The sequence below is a fragment of the Chrysochloris asiatica genome, unplaced genomic scaffold (assembly GCF_000296735.1).
Source record: "Chrysochloris asiatica unplaced genomic scaffold, ChrAsi1.0 scaffold00557, whole genome shotgun sequence".
Taxonomy (NCBI): Eukaryota; Metazoa; Chordata; class Mammalia; order Afrosoricida; family Chrysochloridae; genus Chrysochloris; species Chrysochloris asiatica.
The window spans coordinates 276663-295172 of NW_006409075.1; the positions used below are offsets into that span (position 1 = coordinate 276663).

General features: G+C 41.2%; 1 protein-coding gene across 1 annotated transcript in view; it reads left to right on the top strand.

The window, feature by feature from the left end:
• ALMS1 (Alstrom syndrome 1) overlaps positions 1-18510 on the top strand; it is a 205660-nt gene that overhangs the window by 184927 nt on the left and 2223 nt on the right. The window contains exons 19-23 of the mRNA XM_006877698.1: positions 9551-9671; positions 12378-12584; positions 12826-13067; positions 15240-15423; positions 16881-16944. Of these exons, the coding sequence (XP_006877760.1) occupies positions 9551-9671; positions 12378-12584; positions 12826-13067; positions 15240-15423; positions 16881-16944 (818 nt within the window). The remainder of the gene's footprint in view (positions 1-9550; positions 9672-12377; positions 12585-12825; positions 13068-15239; positions 15424-16880; positions 16945-18510) is intronic.

Consider the following 18510-nt stretch of genomic DNA (forward strand, 5'->3'; position numbering starts at 1 on the left):
CCGGTGGGCTCTAAACACCATCCTTTGAGTTAGCAGTCAAGCATTTAACCGCTGTGCCACCAGGGCTCCTAAAAATGGTTGTTATGAATGGGGAAAGACAATTTGCGAGCTTTTCATTGTTTTCTAATTTTGCCTTTAAAGATAGTATTGAACCTTCAGTTCTAGTAATAATGAATCCTTAGAAGTACAATGAGGAAATAAGATTGGAGTCTTATAAATGTACTATTTTTAGGCCAAAGTAGGGCTTTATTTTCATTTCAAGTGCTGAGGGTTGAGCTTAATGTATGCCTAGTTCATGGTTTTTTAACATTTTTATTCTAATGCCCCATCCTCCCAGAGGCAACAGTTGTTAGGTGCTATTAAGTCGGTTCCGACTCATAGGGACCCTGTGCATATCAGAACAACACACTCTGCAGTCCAGCGCCGTCCTCACAGCTGTCGTTACACTTGAGCCCATCATGCTGCCACTGTGCAGTCCAACTCGTTGGGGTCTCCCTCTTTTTCACTGACCCTCTGTACTTCGGGGTGCTCTAAGTTGGAACTGACTCAGCAGCATCTAACCCCCCTTTACCAAGGGTGGTCATATGTCCTAAATATAGGAGACAAAATCTCACGATGCTTCCCTGTAAGGAGCATTCTGGCTATACCTCTTCCAACACAAATTTAATTGTTCTTCTGGCAGTCCATGGTACTTTCAGTATTCTCCAGTACCAAAACTCAAATGCATCAATTCATTAATGGTCTTTTTTTATTGGTCTAGTTGTGAAGATTTTTGGTTTCTTTACATTGAAGTATAATCCATACTGAATGCTATAGTCATTGATCTTCATCAGTATTTTAAGTCCTCTTCACTGATGACAAACATGGTTGTATCATCTGCATATCACAGGTGGTTGATGAATCTTCCTCCAATCCTGATACCATGTTCTTCATAATCCATTTTATCAGATCATTTCTCATCATACAAATTGAATAAATATGGTAGAATGATAACAACCCTGTTGCACACCTCACCTGTCTAATGACTGCTTCTTGATTGATGTGCATGTTCCTCATGAGCACAATTAAATGTTCTAGAATACCCATTGGCAATGTTATCCATAGCATGTCATGATTCACACAGAAAGGCTTTGAATTGTAAATAAAGCACAAGAAACATCTTTCTGGTATTCTCTGCTTTCAGCCAAGATCTGTCTACCGTCAATATTGATATCTCTTGTTTCATGTCCTCTTCTAAATCCGGCTTGAGTTTCTAGCAGTTCCCTGTCGATGTACTATTACAACCATTTTTAAAATTTCTTCAGCAAAATTTTAGTTGCATGTGATGTTAATGGTATTGTTTCATGGTTTCTGCATTCCATTAGGTCACTTCTCTTTGAAATGGTCACAAACCTTCCAATAAGTTGGGCAGGTAGCCATCTCCAAATTTTTTGGCATAGATGAGTGCACACCTCCAATGCTTCATCAGTTTGTTGAAAGATACCAATTTCTATCCCATCAATTCCTAGAGCCTTGTGTTTCGCCAATGTCTTCGGTGTGGCTTGGATTTCTTCCTTCAGAACCATAATATGCTACCTCTTGAAAGGGTTGAACATCGACCATTTCTTTGGATACAGTGGCTCTGTATATTCTTTCCATCTTCTTTTGATGCTTTCTGCATCACTTGATGTTTTGCCCATGTGGTGGTGATGTGCCGTGAAGTTGGTTCCGACTCATGGTGACCCAGCATATGGTTTCCGAGGCTGGAAATGTTTACAGGAGCAGAAAGCCTCATCTTTCTCCCGTGGAATCACTGGTAGTTTGAAACTGCTGACCTTGAGGTTAGCAGCCCAACTCTTAACTACTACACTAACCAGAGAGCTTTATTTTTGCCCATAAAATCCTATAATATATTGCAAGTTAAAACTTTAATTTTTTTCTTCTGTTCTTTCAATTTAAGAAATGCTGAACTTTTTCTTCCTGTTTAGTTTTCTAACTCCAGGTTGTTGTACATTTCATTATAATACTTGACTTTGTCTTCTTGAGCTGGCTTTGAAATTTTCTGTTCATTTCTTTTACTTCACCATTTCTTCCATTCTCTTTAGCATTTCTTTACTGAAGAGCAAGTTATAGAGTCTCTCCTGACATCCATTTTCATCTTTTCTTTCTTTCCTGTCTTTTTAATAACCTTTTGCTTTCTTCTTGTATGATATTCTTGATGTAATCCCACAACTCTTCTGGTCTTTAATCATGTCTAATGCTTCTCAAGATATTCTTTAAATTCAGGTGGGGTATGTTCAAGGCCATATTTTAGCTCTCATGGACTTGTTTTAATTTTCTTCAGCTTCAGCCTGAACTTGCATATGAGCAGTTCATGGTATGCTCCACAGTCTGTCCCTGGCCTGGTTTTGGCTGATGATGTTGAGATTTCCCAACATCTCTTCCCACAGGAGTCCTGGTGGTGGGATAAGTACTGGACTGCTAACCCCGAAGTCAGCAGTTCAAATCTACCATCTGCTCCTCAGAAATCCTATACAGGGTCACTATGAGTCTTAACCTGCTCAACACCACTTAACAACAACTCCCCACAGATGTAGTCAGTTGGATTCCTGTGTATTCTATCTGGCCAGGTCCATGTGTTGCCTTTATGTTGATTTAAAAAGATATTTGCAATGAAGAAGTCATTGGTCTTGCAAAATTCTATCATGTGATCTCCAGCATCGTTTCTATCACCAAGGCCATATTTTCCAACTACTGATCCTTCCTCTTTGTTTCCATCCTTCACATTCCAATCACCAGTAATTTTCAATACATCCTGATTGCATCTTTGATCAACTTCAGACTGAAGAATTTTACAGAATTCTTCAATTTCATCATCACAGGTATTAATTAGTGCCTGGTATGTAAACTTTTGAATACTAGTGATATTAACAGGTTTTCCTTGTAGGTATATGGATATTAGTTGTATCACAGACAGCATTGTACTTCAAGATCTTGGCGTGTGTTTTTTTTTTTTTACAATGTCTCCATTTCTTTTGAATTTGCTGTTTCCAGCATAGTAAACCATATGATTATCAGATTCACTATGGCCAATACCAGTCCATCTTAGCTCACTAACACCAAGGATATCCGTATTTATGTATTCTGTTTCATTTTTTACAATTTCCAGTTTTTCTAGATTCCTACTTCTTACATTCCATGTTCTGAGTATTAATGGGAGAAGAAGCAGTGTATTTAAAGCCTTAATTTTTAGTATAATCAAATGTAATTTTATTTCCAAATAGCTAATTATCAACAGATTTTTTAAATAAGAAAGTGGTAATCATTAACGAATAGCAAAATCTATGTTTTGTTTTGTTTTTGTTGTTGTTGTTGTTGTTGTTAAGTCCTGTCACCTTGGTTCCGGCTCTTAGCAATCCTATATAGGATTTTTAAGGCTGTAAATCTTTGTGGGAGCAGAAAGCCTCATTTTCCTCCCGAGGAGCAGCTGATGGGCTCAAGCCACACCAGCCTTGTGGTTCACAGTCCAGTGCCTATCCGGCTTTCAGAGCTACCATACTCCTGTAAGTTTTGTTTGTTGTCCTTAAATGCTATTGAGTCAGTTCCACTCATAGCCACCCTGTATAGGATTTCCAAGGAGCGGCTTTTGAGTTTGAACCACCAACTTTGTGGTTCAAACCCACCTTGCATTCTTATGATTTATCCCACAGTGCCAACCAGGACTGCATGTTTTATTTAGTTAGACTTTAATCAATAGGACTTGGTAGTTATCTGGTTCCTTTAAAGCAACTGAACTAAGTTTTGAAATGGAGAGATCTGAGGAGGAAACTCAATTCTGACTGAAACATGAAGAAAGTAATTTTATTTCCTAAACATGATCAGAATATCCAAGTGATAATATCTAACCAGCATAGGTATATTTGAACCTCATAATTATATCATTAGTAGAATAAAGATTTTAGAATCACCTTTTAAAAGGTGATTATAATTCTCATAAGTACTAAAGCCAAGAAGAAAGATCTCTGCGAATCCATAGAAAAAAAGAGTCACATCCACACCATAGTTTTTCAAACCTGGTAGAAAATTCTTTGAGACCCATGTCATCTGGTTCTACCTTCTGGGGTTTCCCATATATTATCTTCCTTTCTAACCCAAGCCCTGCCATTTCTTGGAAAACTTTACTATCAAAACAGTAGAATTTCTTGTCCTCAAGTCTCATGATTTGTGCTTCTGCTGTTGAGTTTTAGCAGTTTACCTTCATGATCACACTTCAAATTTTGGCCTCATCTAGGATTATTTCATAATATGTAATCTTTGTTCATTCGTATATCAAAGGAATTTTCTGAGGATCTATTATGTAGGCACAGTACATTTCTCATCTTTTGTGGAGGATTTTTTGTGTATTTTAATGTGCCATATTTGCAGAAATGGATACCTGTTCTAATTTTCAAAAGGTGACTAATAGGTAACACCAGAATTCCTGCTTCCATAGGTCAAAATAGTCTTTGTGGGGGCAGCTTCCTTGTAATTGTGTCTCTCCTTATTGGTTAGTAAACTTTATATTATTGAAACTACAGTTGCCTGTTTCATCTGGACACGTGTGAAGAGTTTTGTTTTTTTTTAAAAAAAAAACAACCCTTAAGGGTAACAAACTTTTTTTTACTGTGTTTATCTCTGGTCCTAAGTTTACATAGTTGTAAATTAATCTGTAAGAAAACATGCCCTTTTCCCTTATGTTTGCTGTTCCCTAAGCTCAGTATTCTACTTGGAAAGCTTTCCATTTTGGAGCTTTAATCAATAAATACAGAAATGAGTCTCACCTAGGTTGTATATTGTCAAAAGGTGCTACAGGAAGCCTGAAACATCTCTGAGGTGCTGGGATTTATTTCCTTTTCCCAATGTCAAATGAGTCCACATGTGAGTTAGCTATCATAATAGTAGAAATTAAAAACTGAAACAGCCAGCCAGCATCTATCTCCTTCTGAGACTATATGCCACTGAGAGCTTAATTAAACACTGTCAGTTGGCTTACAGTCACATCAGTCTTTATGTGTAGACCTCAGTGCAGAGAACTAAATGGGCAAGTCCACACCAAGCACCTAGAGGAGGATGAGGTCATTGGAAGAGATGCCCAAGATAAAGGAGACTACGGCAAGTGGACTGTTGTGGTTTACTGACAGCCTCTGTATTCAGTAAAGAAAAATGTTCAAATCCAAGATGAGTCTTCAACACAAAATGTCAGGCACAAGTTCGGTCCTTTGCATTCTGGTTATCGTGAGTCTGTTGAAGCCAGCATTACATGACAGGTTTGCATGATGCTAAGAGATCATACTTGCCTCTAGTCTGATTGTCTTGGGCTCCATCACACCTACAGCACCCAGCCCATGTTCTTGTTAGGAAGCACATTCTCTGGGTCGTCTATTCTTTATTATATGAAAATGACACTGTTGGTTATCTCTCATTCTTGTATCTCTGTAGTCACTAAAACAGGATATGCAGATCCCTAGAACATGATAAGCTGTTTTCCTCCAAATAAGGCTTCATGCCACATTTATTTCCATTTGCATACATGAGTAGATACATTTTGTAAAGTTTTATTGAAGTATTTCACATATCATAAAATTCAGCCACTTAAACTATACTGTTCAGTGGGTTTTGTTGTACAACTATTATTCCTATTTAATTTTATGACAAATAGAAACCCTGTACACAATAGCAGCCGTTCCACAATCATCTTCAACCTCCTGCCTGTGACCCAGTCCCCATGCGACAAGGTCGGCAGTTCAAGCTCACAAGCCACTCCTGGGAAACTATCCAGGGTCGCTATGGGCCGGAACCAACTTGATGGCACTTAACAACAAACAGTGGAGCATATCACAGCTGGCTGTATATTTTGGAAATTCAGAAGGTTCACAGATTCTCAGGAGTGGAAGGGACCCTAGGAGATGTTCTGGTCATGCCTACTCCCATCAATCAGTACCTCAGTTGTATCTGCACAGCATGGCACACCAGCCTCTGCTTTGAACTGCAAGGTCGGCAGTTCAAGCTCACCAGTTAATCCTCGGAAACCGTACACAAAGTCACCATGGGTTGGAATCAACCCAACAGCACTTAACAACAACAATAACAATTCTGATGGGGCAGCTCACTCCATTTGTCTGCAGCATCAATTCAAAGTTTTTAACTTACAAAGATCCAAATTAACTACATTAGAACTCCTAATCCTGGTCCTACTTCTGCTTTCTGGAGACCCAAAAAATAGATCCTTCCCTGAAGGGTTTTTTCTCAGGTCTGCACTATTTGAACCATTTCTCACAGGTCATAGTTTCCACTCTCCCCTTTGCTAATTTAGCACCTTTCTTGAGTTTTTTTAATGTCTTAAAAAGTTGTGCCCCTTTGAACTCTCCATGCTGCAGTTCAGGTGATGGTGAGTGCATCAGCACTTAGTCATGATGTCTTGTTTTTCTTATGTTGTCTTAACTTCCTACTTCAAATAACTACACCATTTATTCCTTCTTTTTGCTTTGCAGTTGTCGTTTACAAATTGGCTTCTCTGGTTACCTATTTTCAGTCTTGCAGGTTCATTTTATTTTTGATAATTCTATATCTAGACTAACCACAGCATGGGAAGAGATGAGGCTTTCTGCTCCCATAAAGATTGACAACCTCAGAAACCTTAGGGTCACTAGGAGTCCGACTCAACCCCGTGGCTGTGGATTTTGGGGGAGGAGTGGTTATATCTAGGTTGGTTTCTGAGCGATGTCCCTCCTCACCTACGGTGGTTGTCTGCCATTGTTGGTTCTCCATCTTTACCATTTCTTGTAAGGTAGTCTGGTTTTTAAAATATTCACGTATTCCTTCTTACCGGGAAATGTCTTAATTTCACCACTCTATTTGAGAGAAAATTGATGGATATATAATTCTTTGGCAACCTTTTTCTTTCAGGGCTTTACATATTTTATTTCATTGCCTTCTTGCCTGCATGGTTTCTACATAGAAATCAGAGCTTAGTTTTATTGGTTCTCCCTTGAAGGTAGCTTTTCATTTTTCCTAAGCTGCTTTCAGGATTCTTTCCCTGTCTTTAATTTTGGAAATTTTGCTTATGATATATTTTGGTGATTTTCTTTTGGTGTCAGTCCTATTTAGGGTTCATGGAGCTTCCTGAACACAAATTTTCTAGTCTTTCATGATATTAGGGAAGTTTACTTCCAATAGATCATCAATTTCCTGTGTGTTTTGTTTTTGTTTTTGTTGTCTCTCTCTATTCTGAAATTCCTATTATACTAAATTATTCTTTTTGGGGTGTCCCACATAAATATTAGATTTTCTTCTCTATTTTGCTCCCCTGGGTTTTTGGGGTTTTGTTTTGTTTTGTTTTTTTTGGCTTCTGATTTTTCTTCTTAACAGATTAGTATTGAAAGGTTTGCCTTCAGTTTCATTAATTCTACTTTTCATTGGTTCAGTTCTACTTTGCCTTTCCAGTGTGTTGTCTATTTCTGGAATTTTAGTATTAATCTTCTGAATTTCTTAGTGGCTTTTGAATGGTTTATAATTTTCCATTTGTTTTATCATTTCTTGTATTGTTTTCTTAAATTCTGCTAGAGTTTTGTCTGTGCTTTCCTTGATTTTGTCTGTGTGTTCCTTGATTTCTTTCTCAGTCTGTTGAAGAGTTCTAATTATAATTCTTTTGCATGCCGTATCTGGTAGTTCTCAAGACCATTTCTTCTTCTTGAAGGTTTTCTGGCTCTGTTTTGGTCACTCATTAGAGCCACATTGTCTTTTTGTGAACCAAAGCCGAATGTTATCTTTAAGACATCGTGGTGCTATGGTATTTATTTGATGATTATACATTGATGTGTTTGGTGCAGCTCTTTTGCTTTGTTTAGCTAAATCCAGACTAAAAAGTGGGCAGTGGGGGCAGATGAGCTACTTTGCTTACTGGTTTGGCAGAACTTGGGCATCTGTCACCTAATGGATGTGCTACCAGATGTTACTGTGTGTGCAGGTTTCTATTCACTATTCATGTTGTTGTTGTTGTTGTGTTCCGTCGAGTCGGTTCCGACCCATAGCGACCCTGTACAGGGTTTCCGAGGGTGTAAATCTTTACGGGAGTAGAAAGCCTCATCTTTCTCCCGCGGAGCGGCTGGTAGTTTCGAACCGCTGACCTTAAGGTTCGCAGCCCAATTCGTAGCCACTACGCTAAGAGAGCTCCTTCATGTAGAGCAGTTAAATGAAGACTAGGCTGGTGTGGCTTGGTAGTATGGATGTTGTTGCTGCCTATCACTGGGTTAGATTTAAAAAAAAAAGAAAAACAAGGCAAGAGAAAAATAGGAGGGAAATAAGTGAACGGGGGGTGGGGAGGAGAAGGCAGGGGCAGGGAGCCCAGTACACAGTGGTCCATGCTGCAAACATAGTGGTACAGAGGCAGTGGGGGTAACAGTGCCTGGTCTGTGGGCTTATTCTCTGTGGACTGTGGAGGAGGAAGACTTGTGGTACACAACTCACATACACATTTACTACTGAATGCAAAGATAGTGCTAGGCATCTGATTTGTATGGGCACACACCTCTAAACATGGGGGTGGCGGGAGTGTGTTGCTGATCCGTGAGACCACAAGCTGAGAGATGGTGGGCACTCTTCATTTGTTCCCCTGGCTCCAGGGAAGCAGAGTAGAATGGGGAGAAGGAGCGGGCACATCACCAGGCTGTGTGTATGTATGGGGAGGGGGGCATCACTCTCCTCTATGTCTGTTAACCAGCTTAGTGGGAGAGATCACACCCCTGTGGTCACTAGTGTGGTCATCCATATGATCCTGGGCAGTTGGTTCCTGTCCTGATGAGAACAATAGTTGCAATAAATCAAAATGGCAAATGTGGAGCACTTTCTTCAGCTCGTCCGTTATCTTTAGCTGTCCTCTGCCCTCTGTATACATACAGGCATCAGCAAGAGTTTCACTCTGAGGACCCTCCAAGCTAATTGTTGGCTAGCACCCTCATCAGAGTTTGTTTCAGGGGGCCCTGGAAGCTTACCCAACTTTTTTGTTTTACCTTCCTGAAAGAGCTCCATCCTGTATCCAACGATAACACACTCTCCTCCCTGTCACAAGCTATGGGGTGGCGTGCTCACACTACAAGCTTCCTCCCTCACAGTTTCATTTGAACTGGATGTAAAGCACACTCTTGGTGATCTGCAGGTTTTCTTATACTGTGTTGTTGTTAAGTGTTGTCAAGTCAGTGCAGACTCATAATGGCCCTGTGTATGACTCCAAGGCTGTCAGTCTTTGCAGGAACAGAAAGCCTCATGTTTATCCCTCAGAACAACTGGTGGGCTTGAACCACCAACCTTGTGGTTTGCAGTCCACCATTTATCCTGCAGAGCTGCCATGCTCCCTTCTACCCTATGTTGTTGTTAAGTGCCATCAAATCGATTCTGACTCTAGCGACCCAGTATAGGGTTTCCTAGAAGTGGCTGGTGGGTTTGAACTGCTGTCCAGTGCTTTATCTTACAGCACTACACCTATAAGTGGCTGCTGCTGTTTGCAGGTAAAAGTAACTGGGCTTTTGTTTTCCAGGTGGGAGACCATATGATTTCTTCTGACTCTATTTCATCTTCTGCTAGTAGTTTTTGGAACTCAAGCCCTATCCTTTGCAACAAGCAGAATGTACAGATGTTAAACAAAGGTATCCAAGCAGGTAAGTAACTGGAATTTAAACTTCCCCATTGAAATAAAAAATATGTTCTTAAACATATGAGAAGACACTCATTTTCACTCACAATAATGGAACTAGAAATTAAAACTATACCCAAATGCCATTTTCCACCTGTCAGATTGGCAAAAATCCAAGTGTGTGGGCAAGGGACATGGGTTCTCTCGTCCATTCATATGCACTCATAATGGTACAACCTGAGTTGGCAATTTCTCTGCGTTTTTGCTTTTTATATTTAATTTCTAGATATACTGTCCGTATATGGAATCTAGCCCACAAATGTACATGTACGCCTGTGCAAATGACAAGTGTACAGAGTTGACCGTTGTAGTATTGTTAGCTAAATAAATTATTGTCAACCATAGAAGGAAATCCTACATAGTGTGAAGTATGTGGAGCACTTTCTTCAGCTCTTCCTGTACTAATACTGAAAGATCCCCAAGATATATATATAATAAAGAAAAAACAAGAAAGGAACAAAACAGTACAGTATGCTACTTACATATATTTTTTAAATAGTAGAAAAAAAAGAGACTTGCTTGAGTATATAGGAAAAAACTCATGGGATTGTGAACTGAGTGAATGGAAAGGAGACTTTTCACTTTCTGCCTTTCTTTCCTTTTTGGTTTTTATAAAACAAAAAGAAATAAATAAACTCACTTGGATTTTCCCCCTGAAGTCTTCTCTTTGCCTCTGTCAGCCTCCTTGCCTAGGTGGCTGCCAGAGAACCATAATTATTAATTACTGTCTTTCTCACTTGGTTTGTGAATTCAAATACCTGTGTCTGGTGAGTCCACGGTAGTCTGTCCCTCTAATTTCCAAGCTGACTTAGAAATGAAAGCTGCCTCACGGTCTGCTTCCTCCTCAGTTCATTTCCTTTGCTGAGTACCTTGAGTGTGGTTGCCAACTACCTGTTCCTCTCTTATAAGTCAAGTTTTGGAAGTCATGGACATACTAGCTCTTTGGTAACTGGATACATAATACTAATAAGAGGTGGAACCAAGTCCTATCAGCCTAAAACCACCAGGGATAAACTTGCAATCCAACAAAAACCAAACCCACTGCCCTCAGTTTGATTCTATTCCTGTAGGACACCTAGAACTGCTGCCCCATAGGATTTCCAAGGCTGTAAGTTTTTATGGAAACAGACTGCCACATATTTCCTTCACAGAGTGGCTGGTAAGTTCAAACTGCCAATGACTGAGCATTTTAACTACTGTGCTCAAAGTCAGATTTATTGATTCATTGCAGTGAGAGAAAGTACACGCTAGCAGAACTGTGGTCGTCTTGCCAAAGATGAAAAGGGAGTCAGTATGGATCTTGGAGAAGGGTAGAGTTTGGGTGAAATGTAAATGAAGGTGTGCTTTGATGGGCTCAGAGAAAAAAGTGGGGTCAACATCACTCAGCTCACGATCCAGTTTTGCAAAATCAGAAACATTAATATAGGTTTGGGATGTTACATCTAGAATCTCCTTCTCAGAACTCTGAACTGGAATTGTAAATGGAGGCTGTTTCCCAGTGTAAAGTGGGCTTAGGTCCTCAATAAAGAATGTGGTGTTTCATTCGTACTGGTAGTAAGAATACCAAATAGAGTTTCTGATGGTGAACTATTTTTGACAACAGTGTTTCTCAGTGAGTCAGGAGACTGTCATTCTGAGAAGGGGTTTGTCGTGACACTTGACAGTTGCCACTTGCTGTGGGAGAAGTATTCTCTTAACTTTGTAGCTGGCTTTACCTGTCTCTTCCTCCTAACCTGATGCATGGCAAGGGTGGTTTTTAATTTCCACTGGTCTTTACTTTCTCACATGTTAGGGATTTTTAATTGAAACGAGCTGTTCTGTTGCAGGTGTGCTCCCTGCCAGGTAACGCTCCTGGGGGATTTATGCAGAAAACATCTAGACTTACCCTCCATATTCATTCATTTCTATTTTGTATGAGTCTCCTAGGTCTTAGAAGAGAAAACTGCCAATTTGCCAAATTGCCCTTTGTTACTGACAGCCTCGAAAACTCTGTGCAGGATCACTATGAGTCAGAACTGGCTCCACGACACTTAACAACAACTGACCAATAGAAAACACCATTTTATTTGCCAAATAAACCACTTAAGGAAGTTCTCCCTCTTTGGTTCAACATATAAAATATTTGTTATTTTGCTTTACATTTTTTGTTGTTCCATTGATGTACCTATATTGATTAATATGATATAGTGTCCAAATCTCAGGACAACTACTCTTAACTCATATTGTTAAGTGCCCTCAAGTTGGTTTCAACTCATAGTGACCCTGTATGGGGATTTCAAAGAGCGGCTGGTGAATTTGAACCTCCAACCTTGCAATTCACACCGAGCTTGCGGTCCAGTACTTATTCCTCAGTGCCACACTAGGACTCTATTTAACTCATAATGGGGAAAATATGTCTGAATCACACCCAAACTAATTAAAACAGAATCTACTCAGGTTGGGGCTGGACATCAGTTATTTTTCAAAGTCTCTCCATGTGATTGTAAGGTGCAGCCTGCAGACACTCCCTGTTGGCTCCTTCCCTTCTCATCCCGCTCTTCTTCTCCCACAAACACAGAGGCAGTGGCCTTTGTTTCTGTAGCACTAAAACTGTTTGAGTGACTATGATAAACCTACCAGCTAAGTCGTAAGGCTGCTCCTCTAGAGACATTTGTGTGATCTTTCCCCTCAGGTAACTTGGAGATTGTGAACGGTGCCAGAAAACACACCCGTGATGTTGGATTGACTTTCCCCACTCCAAGTTCTAGTGAGGCTAGATTAGAAGAGGAGAGTGACATGAGTTCTTCTCTGTCCGAAGAAAAAGTTGAAGAGAAAAGATTCCTTGCCAGTTATCCCTTGGATAAAAAGTTAAGGAAGAACAAGCCAAATTTCTATGAAGGTCAGTTTCTAGTTCTAGGTTTTATCAAAGAAAACCTAGTGTCTTTCATGTCTCTTACTATGCTAAGAGTCTTTGTTTCTAAATGCCGCTATGTAGACCCTACCACTACAACTACCCAGTGTGCCTGCACTTAAGCCAGACTCAAGGGCATCCTGGCTTTTTTCATGTACTTGTCTGTGTTGAGAGCTCTGTGTGCTATGAAAATGAAACACCTTTTTCATTTTTAAAATATTTCTTATAGGAGTTTCATGGTTTGTTCCTGTTGAAAAGTTGAAGTCTGGGTCCAAGAAGGAAAATCTGCCTAACTCTTATGGCCCTGGTGTCTCCTGGTTTGAACCAATAACAAACACCAAACCCTGGAGGGAGCCACTTCGGGAAAAGAACTGGCAAGGACAGCAAATGGACTGTCAGGGCTGCCTAGGAAACCCATGCAGAGGTGAATGTGTACACCCACTGAGGCCGTTTGTGAGAGCAAACCTACAGGTACAGTGACAGTGTAGCCATATACTGCGTTTCATTTTCCTTTCATTTCATTTCTTTCTAGGGGAAGGAAAAGGCAAGATGTAAAGAAGTGAATCTGACTTGGCATTCTAAAACTCTTGTTTTCTAGCTCCTCCTTCAACAGTTCATCAGTTTTTACCACATTAGAAGTTAGTTTCTCACCATGAGTCAAGACTGCCTTACTGTTGTTGTTGTTGTTGTTGTTGTTGTTGTTGTTGCTATGTGCCGTTGAGTTGACTCTGACTCATAGCCATCCTGTATAGGGTTTCCTAGGAGCGGTTGGTGAATATGAACCACCAACCTAGCGATTCAAGCCGATCTTGTGGTCTAGTGCATTATCCCGAAGCGCCACACCAGGACTCCTATTAACCGCTCTACCTACCCTAGTATTAGGGCCAAGGCACAGAGGGGAGGGTGTTGTAACCTTTCTCATCAAGTCCAGAGATACCATTGTGTGGAGTGCTCTGGAGGCCGTAATGTTTGTGTTACTCCATTACATAGCTCCTATTCCTGTGTAACCACTGGATTTTAAAAAGCACCAAGTCCCGCATAGTTACAGATATTTCTTAGATATAACCAAGCAACTTGCAAGGTTGGTTTTCTGGGTTTGAAGACTTAGAACCATAATTTCGTAGACTGACTCAGTTAATTGGCATAATACAGCTCATGGAGTATATGTTCTACATCCCAAGGTGGTGAATAGTCTCTGGGGCCTTAAAAGCTTGTGAGTAGCTATCTAATATACAACTATTGGTCTCTACTTGACTTTGAGAAGAAACTAGTCTATAGAACTAGTTTCACACAAACTGTAGCCTCATCTGAAATGGGACCAGAAACCTCGATGGTGCCTGGCGTCCACTACCAGCCTTTCTGATTAGGGCCACAGTGCATCCTGATAGAATGAGTGGAACAGAACTAAAATTCTTAAAAAGTCCAGCTTCCCTAAACTGATTGAGACTAGAGAGTTCCCTGAGACTATCACCCTAAGATACTCTTTAAACCTTAAACTGAAAATATCCCTTAAGGTCATCTTTTAGCTAAATAACAGATTGGTTCACAAAATAACGACTGAGCTAGTGAGCTCCTTTAAAACAGCATCTATATGAAACCAAGGAGTCCTGGTGTGGTGCTGTGGGTTAATGCACCAGACTGCAAAGCTGTTTGAACTGCAAGATCAGTGGTTTAAGCTCACCAGCTACTCCTTGGAAATCCTATACAGGGTCGCTATGGGTCAGAACCAACTAGACAGCACTTAACAACAACAACATATGAAAGCAAAAGGAGCCCTGATAGCATAGTCGGATAACTAATTGGGCTGCTAACTCCAATGTCAGCAGTTCAAATCTCTCGGTTGCTCTGTGGGATAAAAGTGAGGCTTTCTACTCCCATAAAGATTTACAGGGTCATTATGAGTCAGAACCAACTCCAAATGGTCAAAAATTACTCTAAAGCAAAGATGGAAAAGTAAGGGGACAGAGAAACTACAGGAGATAGTACAACCTGAAAGGAAGGAATGGGAACAATGACACACATTGTGAGAAGTGTAATCCACATCACTGAATCATTTGTGTAGTAATTGTTCAATGAGAACCTACTTTTCTGTTTGAACTTTGCCCTTAAACACAATTTTTCTTAAAAAGTCATCAAGTCCCCTATTTCCATACCTTTTGAGGGTAAAAGAAAAATATATTTAAAGGAGCCTGGTGGTACTGTTGGATAAGCACTGGACTGCTAACTGCAAGGTCAGCAATTCAAACCTACCAGCCACTCCTCAGGAGAAAGATAAGGCTTTCTGTGCCCATAAAGCTCGACAGCCTCCAAAACCCTGAACAGGATCACTATGAGTTGGAATCAACTTGATGGCAGTGGGCTGGGGTTTTGTTTTTCTTTGTTGGAAGGAAATTTAAAGCAGCACAGTGGACTGAGCTCTATCCCGTCGCATTTGGGAGAGTTGTAATTGCCATGCTCTTAGTTCTTGACTTATTCCGAAGTCATGTGTTGATTTCTCTGCTGAAGTTCTCGCTAACAAAGAGTTAGTTGTCAGTGCATTCTTCAGCTCTAGAGATTTAGAAACGTGCTTTCCAACTGGCTGGGCACAGGAGCTGGGTACTTGAAGAGCATTAATGTGAGGATGTGGCTTTTTCTCCTCCTTAGGAAGCGCTTCACTTTCACAGGCCTGACTTCATCTCTCGCTCCGGGGAGCGGATCAAGCGGCTGAAGTTAATAGTCCAGGAGCGGAAGCTGCAGAACGTGCTGCAGCGTGAGCGGGATACGCTGTTCAACCCTGGGCGAGAATGGCAGGGCTGCGGGGATCACATACGCCCTCTACCTAGGCAAGGTACGCCCTCCTGCTCGCTCTCCTGCCGCCGTGCTTCAGAGCACAGCTAAGTCATCACTTGAAGTGGACAGATTACCTGAGGTAGTTAGTGGAGCCTGCCCAGCTCAACTCTCAGCACTTTTGCAAACAGGGCACACCCTGTTAGGGCATCCTAAAATTGCGCGTGCATAGGAGAAGGACCCAAACACTGTTCTCAACTCATGTTCGCCTCTCCAAGGGAGTGCTGTGAATGCCCCTGCCTTACAGATGAGAAAACTGAGGAGGGGAAATAAGCACCTCTCCCAAGATTGCATATCTAATAAGTTAAAGATCTGGGATCCGAACCCTGAGGGGCTGGCTTGGGAATCTGTTCTCTTAGCAATTACACTCTGTGTAAGATCTCAATAAAATACCAATATATGAAAGCTACAAAGTGCTACCTAAGCTTACATTGCAACATTGCCTATAAACTGGTTGGGTTTTCAGTTTAGTCTGGTCTCTCCCACAGAGTGTTGTGTCTTCAGAGGCAGGAGGCTGCTATTACAGTCGTCATAATATGACCCTGGCACTGCTGTTGTCACTACCCAGTACCGAGCACACATTCTAGCATCTCTCTCTCTGTAGCACAGAGCCTTTCGTTGTTATATTACTGCAACAAAAATGACAGCAGTCATCCCTCCCATAGTTCACTGCAGTGACCACACAGAACTCAGACACCATACAGTTACAGGGTTTATTAGAGTAGTTAACAGGTTCCAATACAGGAGCGGAAACTATTCAGGGCACAGTTTACTACAGTCAGGACAGCCTCGCTTCAGCTGGGCCCACAAGGCAGGTCTCTGTCTGCCCATGCAATGATACAAAGCTCTTTTAGGACTGCTGATACGTGCTTACAGGAAACACCACTCCACTGTAAACCTCAGCCTGAATGCATTTGACTAGCTCTGTGAGTCAGCAATCCTAGCTTCCCAGTTAAGTGCCTGGAGGTAACCCACTCTTCAAACAAGTCTCCTGCACAAAGTCGTTCAGCTTTACTTGCTCTGTGGGCTGGGAAGCCACTGCTCTGTCTGGTGCTCTGGCTCTTGGTTCCACTGCTGCTCCTCTGGCCCTCCTCCAGTGTCACAGCTTTATGTCCCTGGATTTAGGAGGGTCAGTACACAGAGATCTCAGGTTCCACAGGACGCACGTCATTCCTGACTCCTCTTCTTTGATGGGAATGAGATTCTCTGCTTCCTGTTTCTGTGATGGCTCGTTTTATACCCACATTGGAATTCCACTTTCATAATTAGCCCTCTTAACAGTCTCACAGCTGACTCATAATCCACCAGCATCTCCCCGCACTTTCTTTTACCCAGATCCAGCAGGCAAAGGTCGTTGGGTGGGAGTTAAACAGACTGTGGCTGGAAGAAGCACAAAGTAGTTGACTGTGCCGCAGTTACTAGTTATTACCCACCTAAAAGCTCCTTCTTCTTACCCAGGCACCCTGGCTGTCCAGAAGAGCAGATCTATTGCAAAGAAGGAAATGATTCAGAGGTCTAAACGGTAAGGCCCAAAGAACAAGAGTTATCATAAAAGTTTAAATGAGGCCCCAAGTTCTCAGGGCTCTGGTCTGCCCCCACGATGTCCAGAATAGAGGCATTTTGCTCAAGTGAAAAAACATGGGAGTTAGTAGTGAAAGCAGTTTCACATTTATGACTTTTAAAAAAATACAAGGAAAATAACAAGTTATGGTATAAATGACTCATATATAAAAGATTCGCCATTAGTTTATATGCATTAGGCAGCCTCATCCTGTTTAGAAATTGGATTTGAAGCAGAGTATGTATTTAGGGCCATACCTTTGTCTTAGCCATCTCATCTGTAGGAATTTTTCCAGTAGAATAAGACATAAAGACACATTCAGGTAAGCTTTACCAGTTAATCCAGTTCGGGTGTGTGTATACACTGCTGTGACTCATTAGTGGTCTTTGACAAGGGGGATGGGGAGGGCCTGGGTATGTTTATATGCATAAAGTGTCTTTGGAAAGATACAAAAAGAAGAACCAGTGATTGCCTTTGGGAAAGAGTGGCTGGGGTACAGAGGTAGGAGGAAGTCTAACTTTTATACTCTTATATTACTTGAATTGTGTGCTGCCGCATGCTTTGTTGTTGTTAAGTGCCTTCAAGTCAGTTCCGACTCATAGTGGCTCTGCATAGAAGCAGCTGGTGAATTTGAACCCCCGATCTTGCAGTTCAAATGATCTTTCAGTCCAGTGCTTATCTAACAGTGCTGCACCAGGACTCCATGCATGGTTTAGCTACTCATTATTTAATTAATTAACCAATTAGTGTAATGGTTACAGGTTGGGCTGCTAACCTCAAGGTCAGCAGTCTGAAACTACCAGCTGTTCTGCAGGAGAAAGATGAGGCTTTCTACTTCCGTAAAGATTTACAGCCTCGGAAATCCTGTGCAAGGTCACTATGAGTCAGAACCAACTCCATGGCACATAACCCCGACCACCACCATGTCTGTATTGGTCATGAAAATGCCATGGAATAGCTAATATAAAGAGGTACCTTTTAAGGGTTCATTGGAGACTTACTTAAGAACAGTTTTATAAATAATACAATGCTTCCAAAATAATGGTCCTTGAAAACCATTTATCGAAAGTAATATAAGTATCCCTCTTGAAATTTTGTTTCTATTCTCCATTTAGTAAAGCTTTGCATATAGGTAATTTCAAGGGGTGCTTTAATCTCATGGTTCTCAGGTGTGGCCCTTGGCCCTCAGAAGGTTTCTGAGACCCTTTGTCTCCTCTCTGGAGTCTCCCCTGACTTCATCTCATCTAACTCTGTGCAGCATTTTGTTCTTATGACCATTGTGGTACTTTTTTTTATGGAATAGTGGGTTAGGTGTTAGGCTGCTTACCGCAAGGTCAGCAGTTCAAATCCACCAGCCACTTCATAGGAGGAAGTTGCTCCCATTAAGATTTAGTCTTGGCACATCCTTATGATGAACCTGACCTATACTCAGAGCAGTAGTTACTCTAAATACCAACAGAGAGGGAAAGAGTCTTCAAATCAAGTATCAGTGCTATCCGCTCTGTGCACAGGGTAGATAGGGATGGG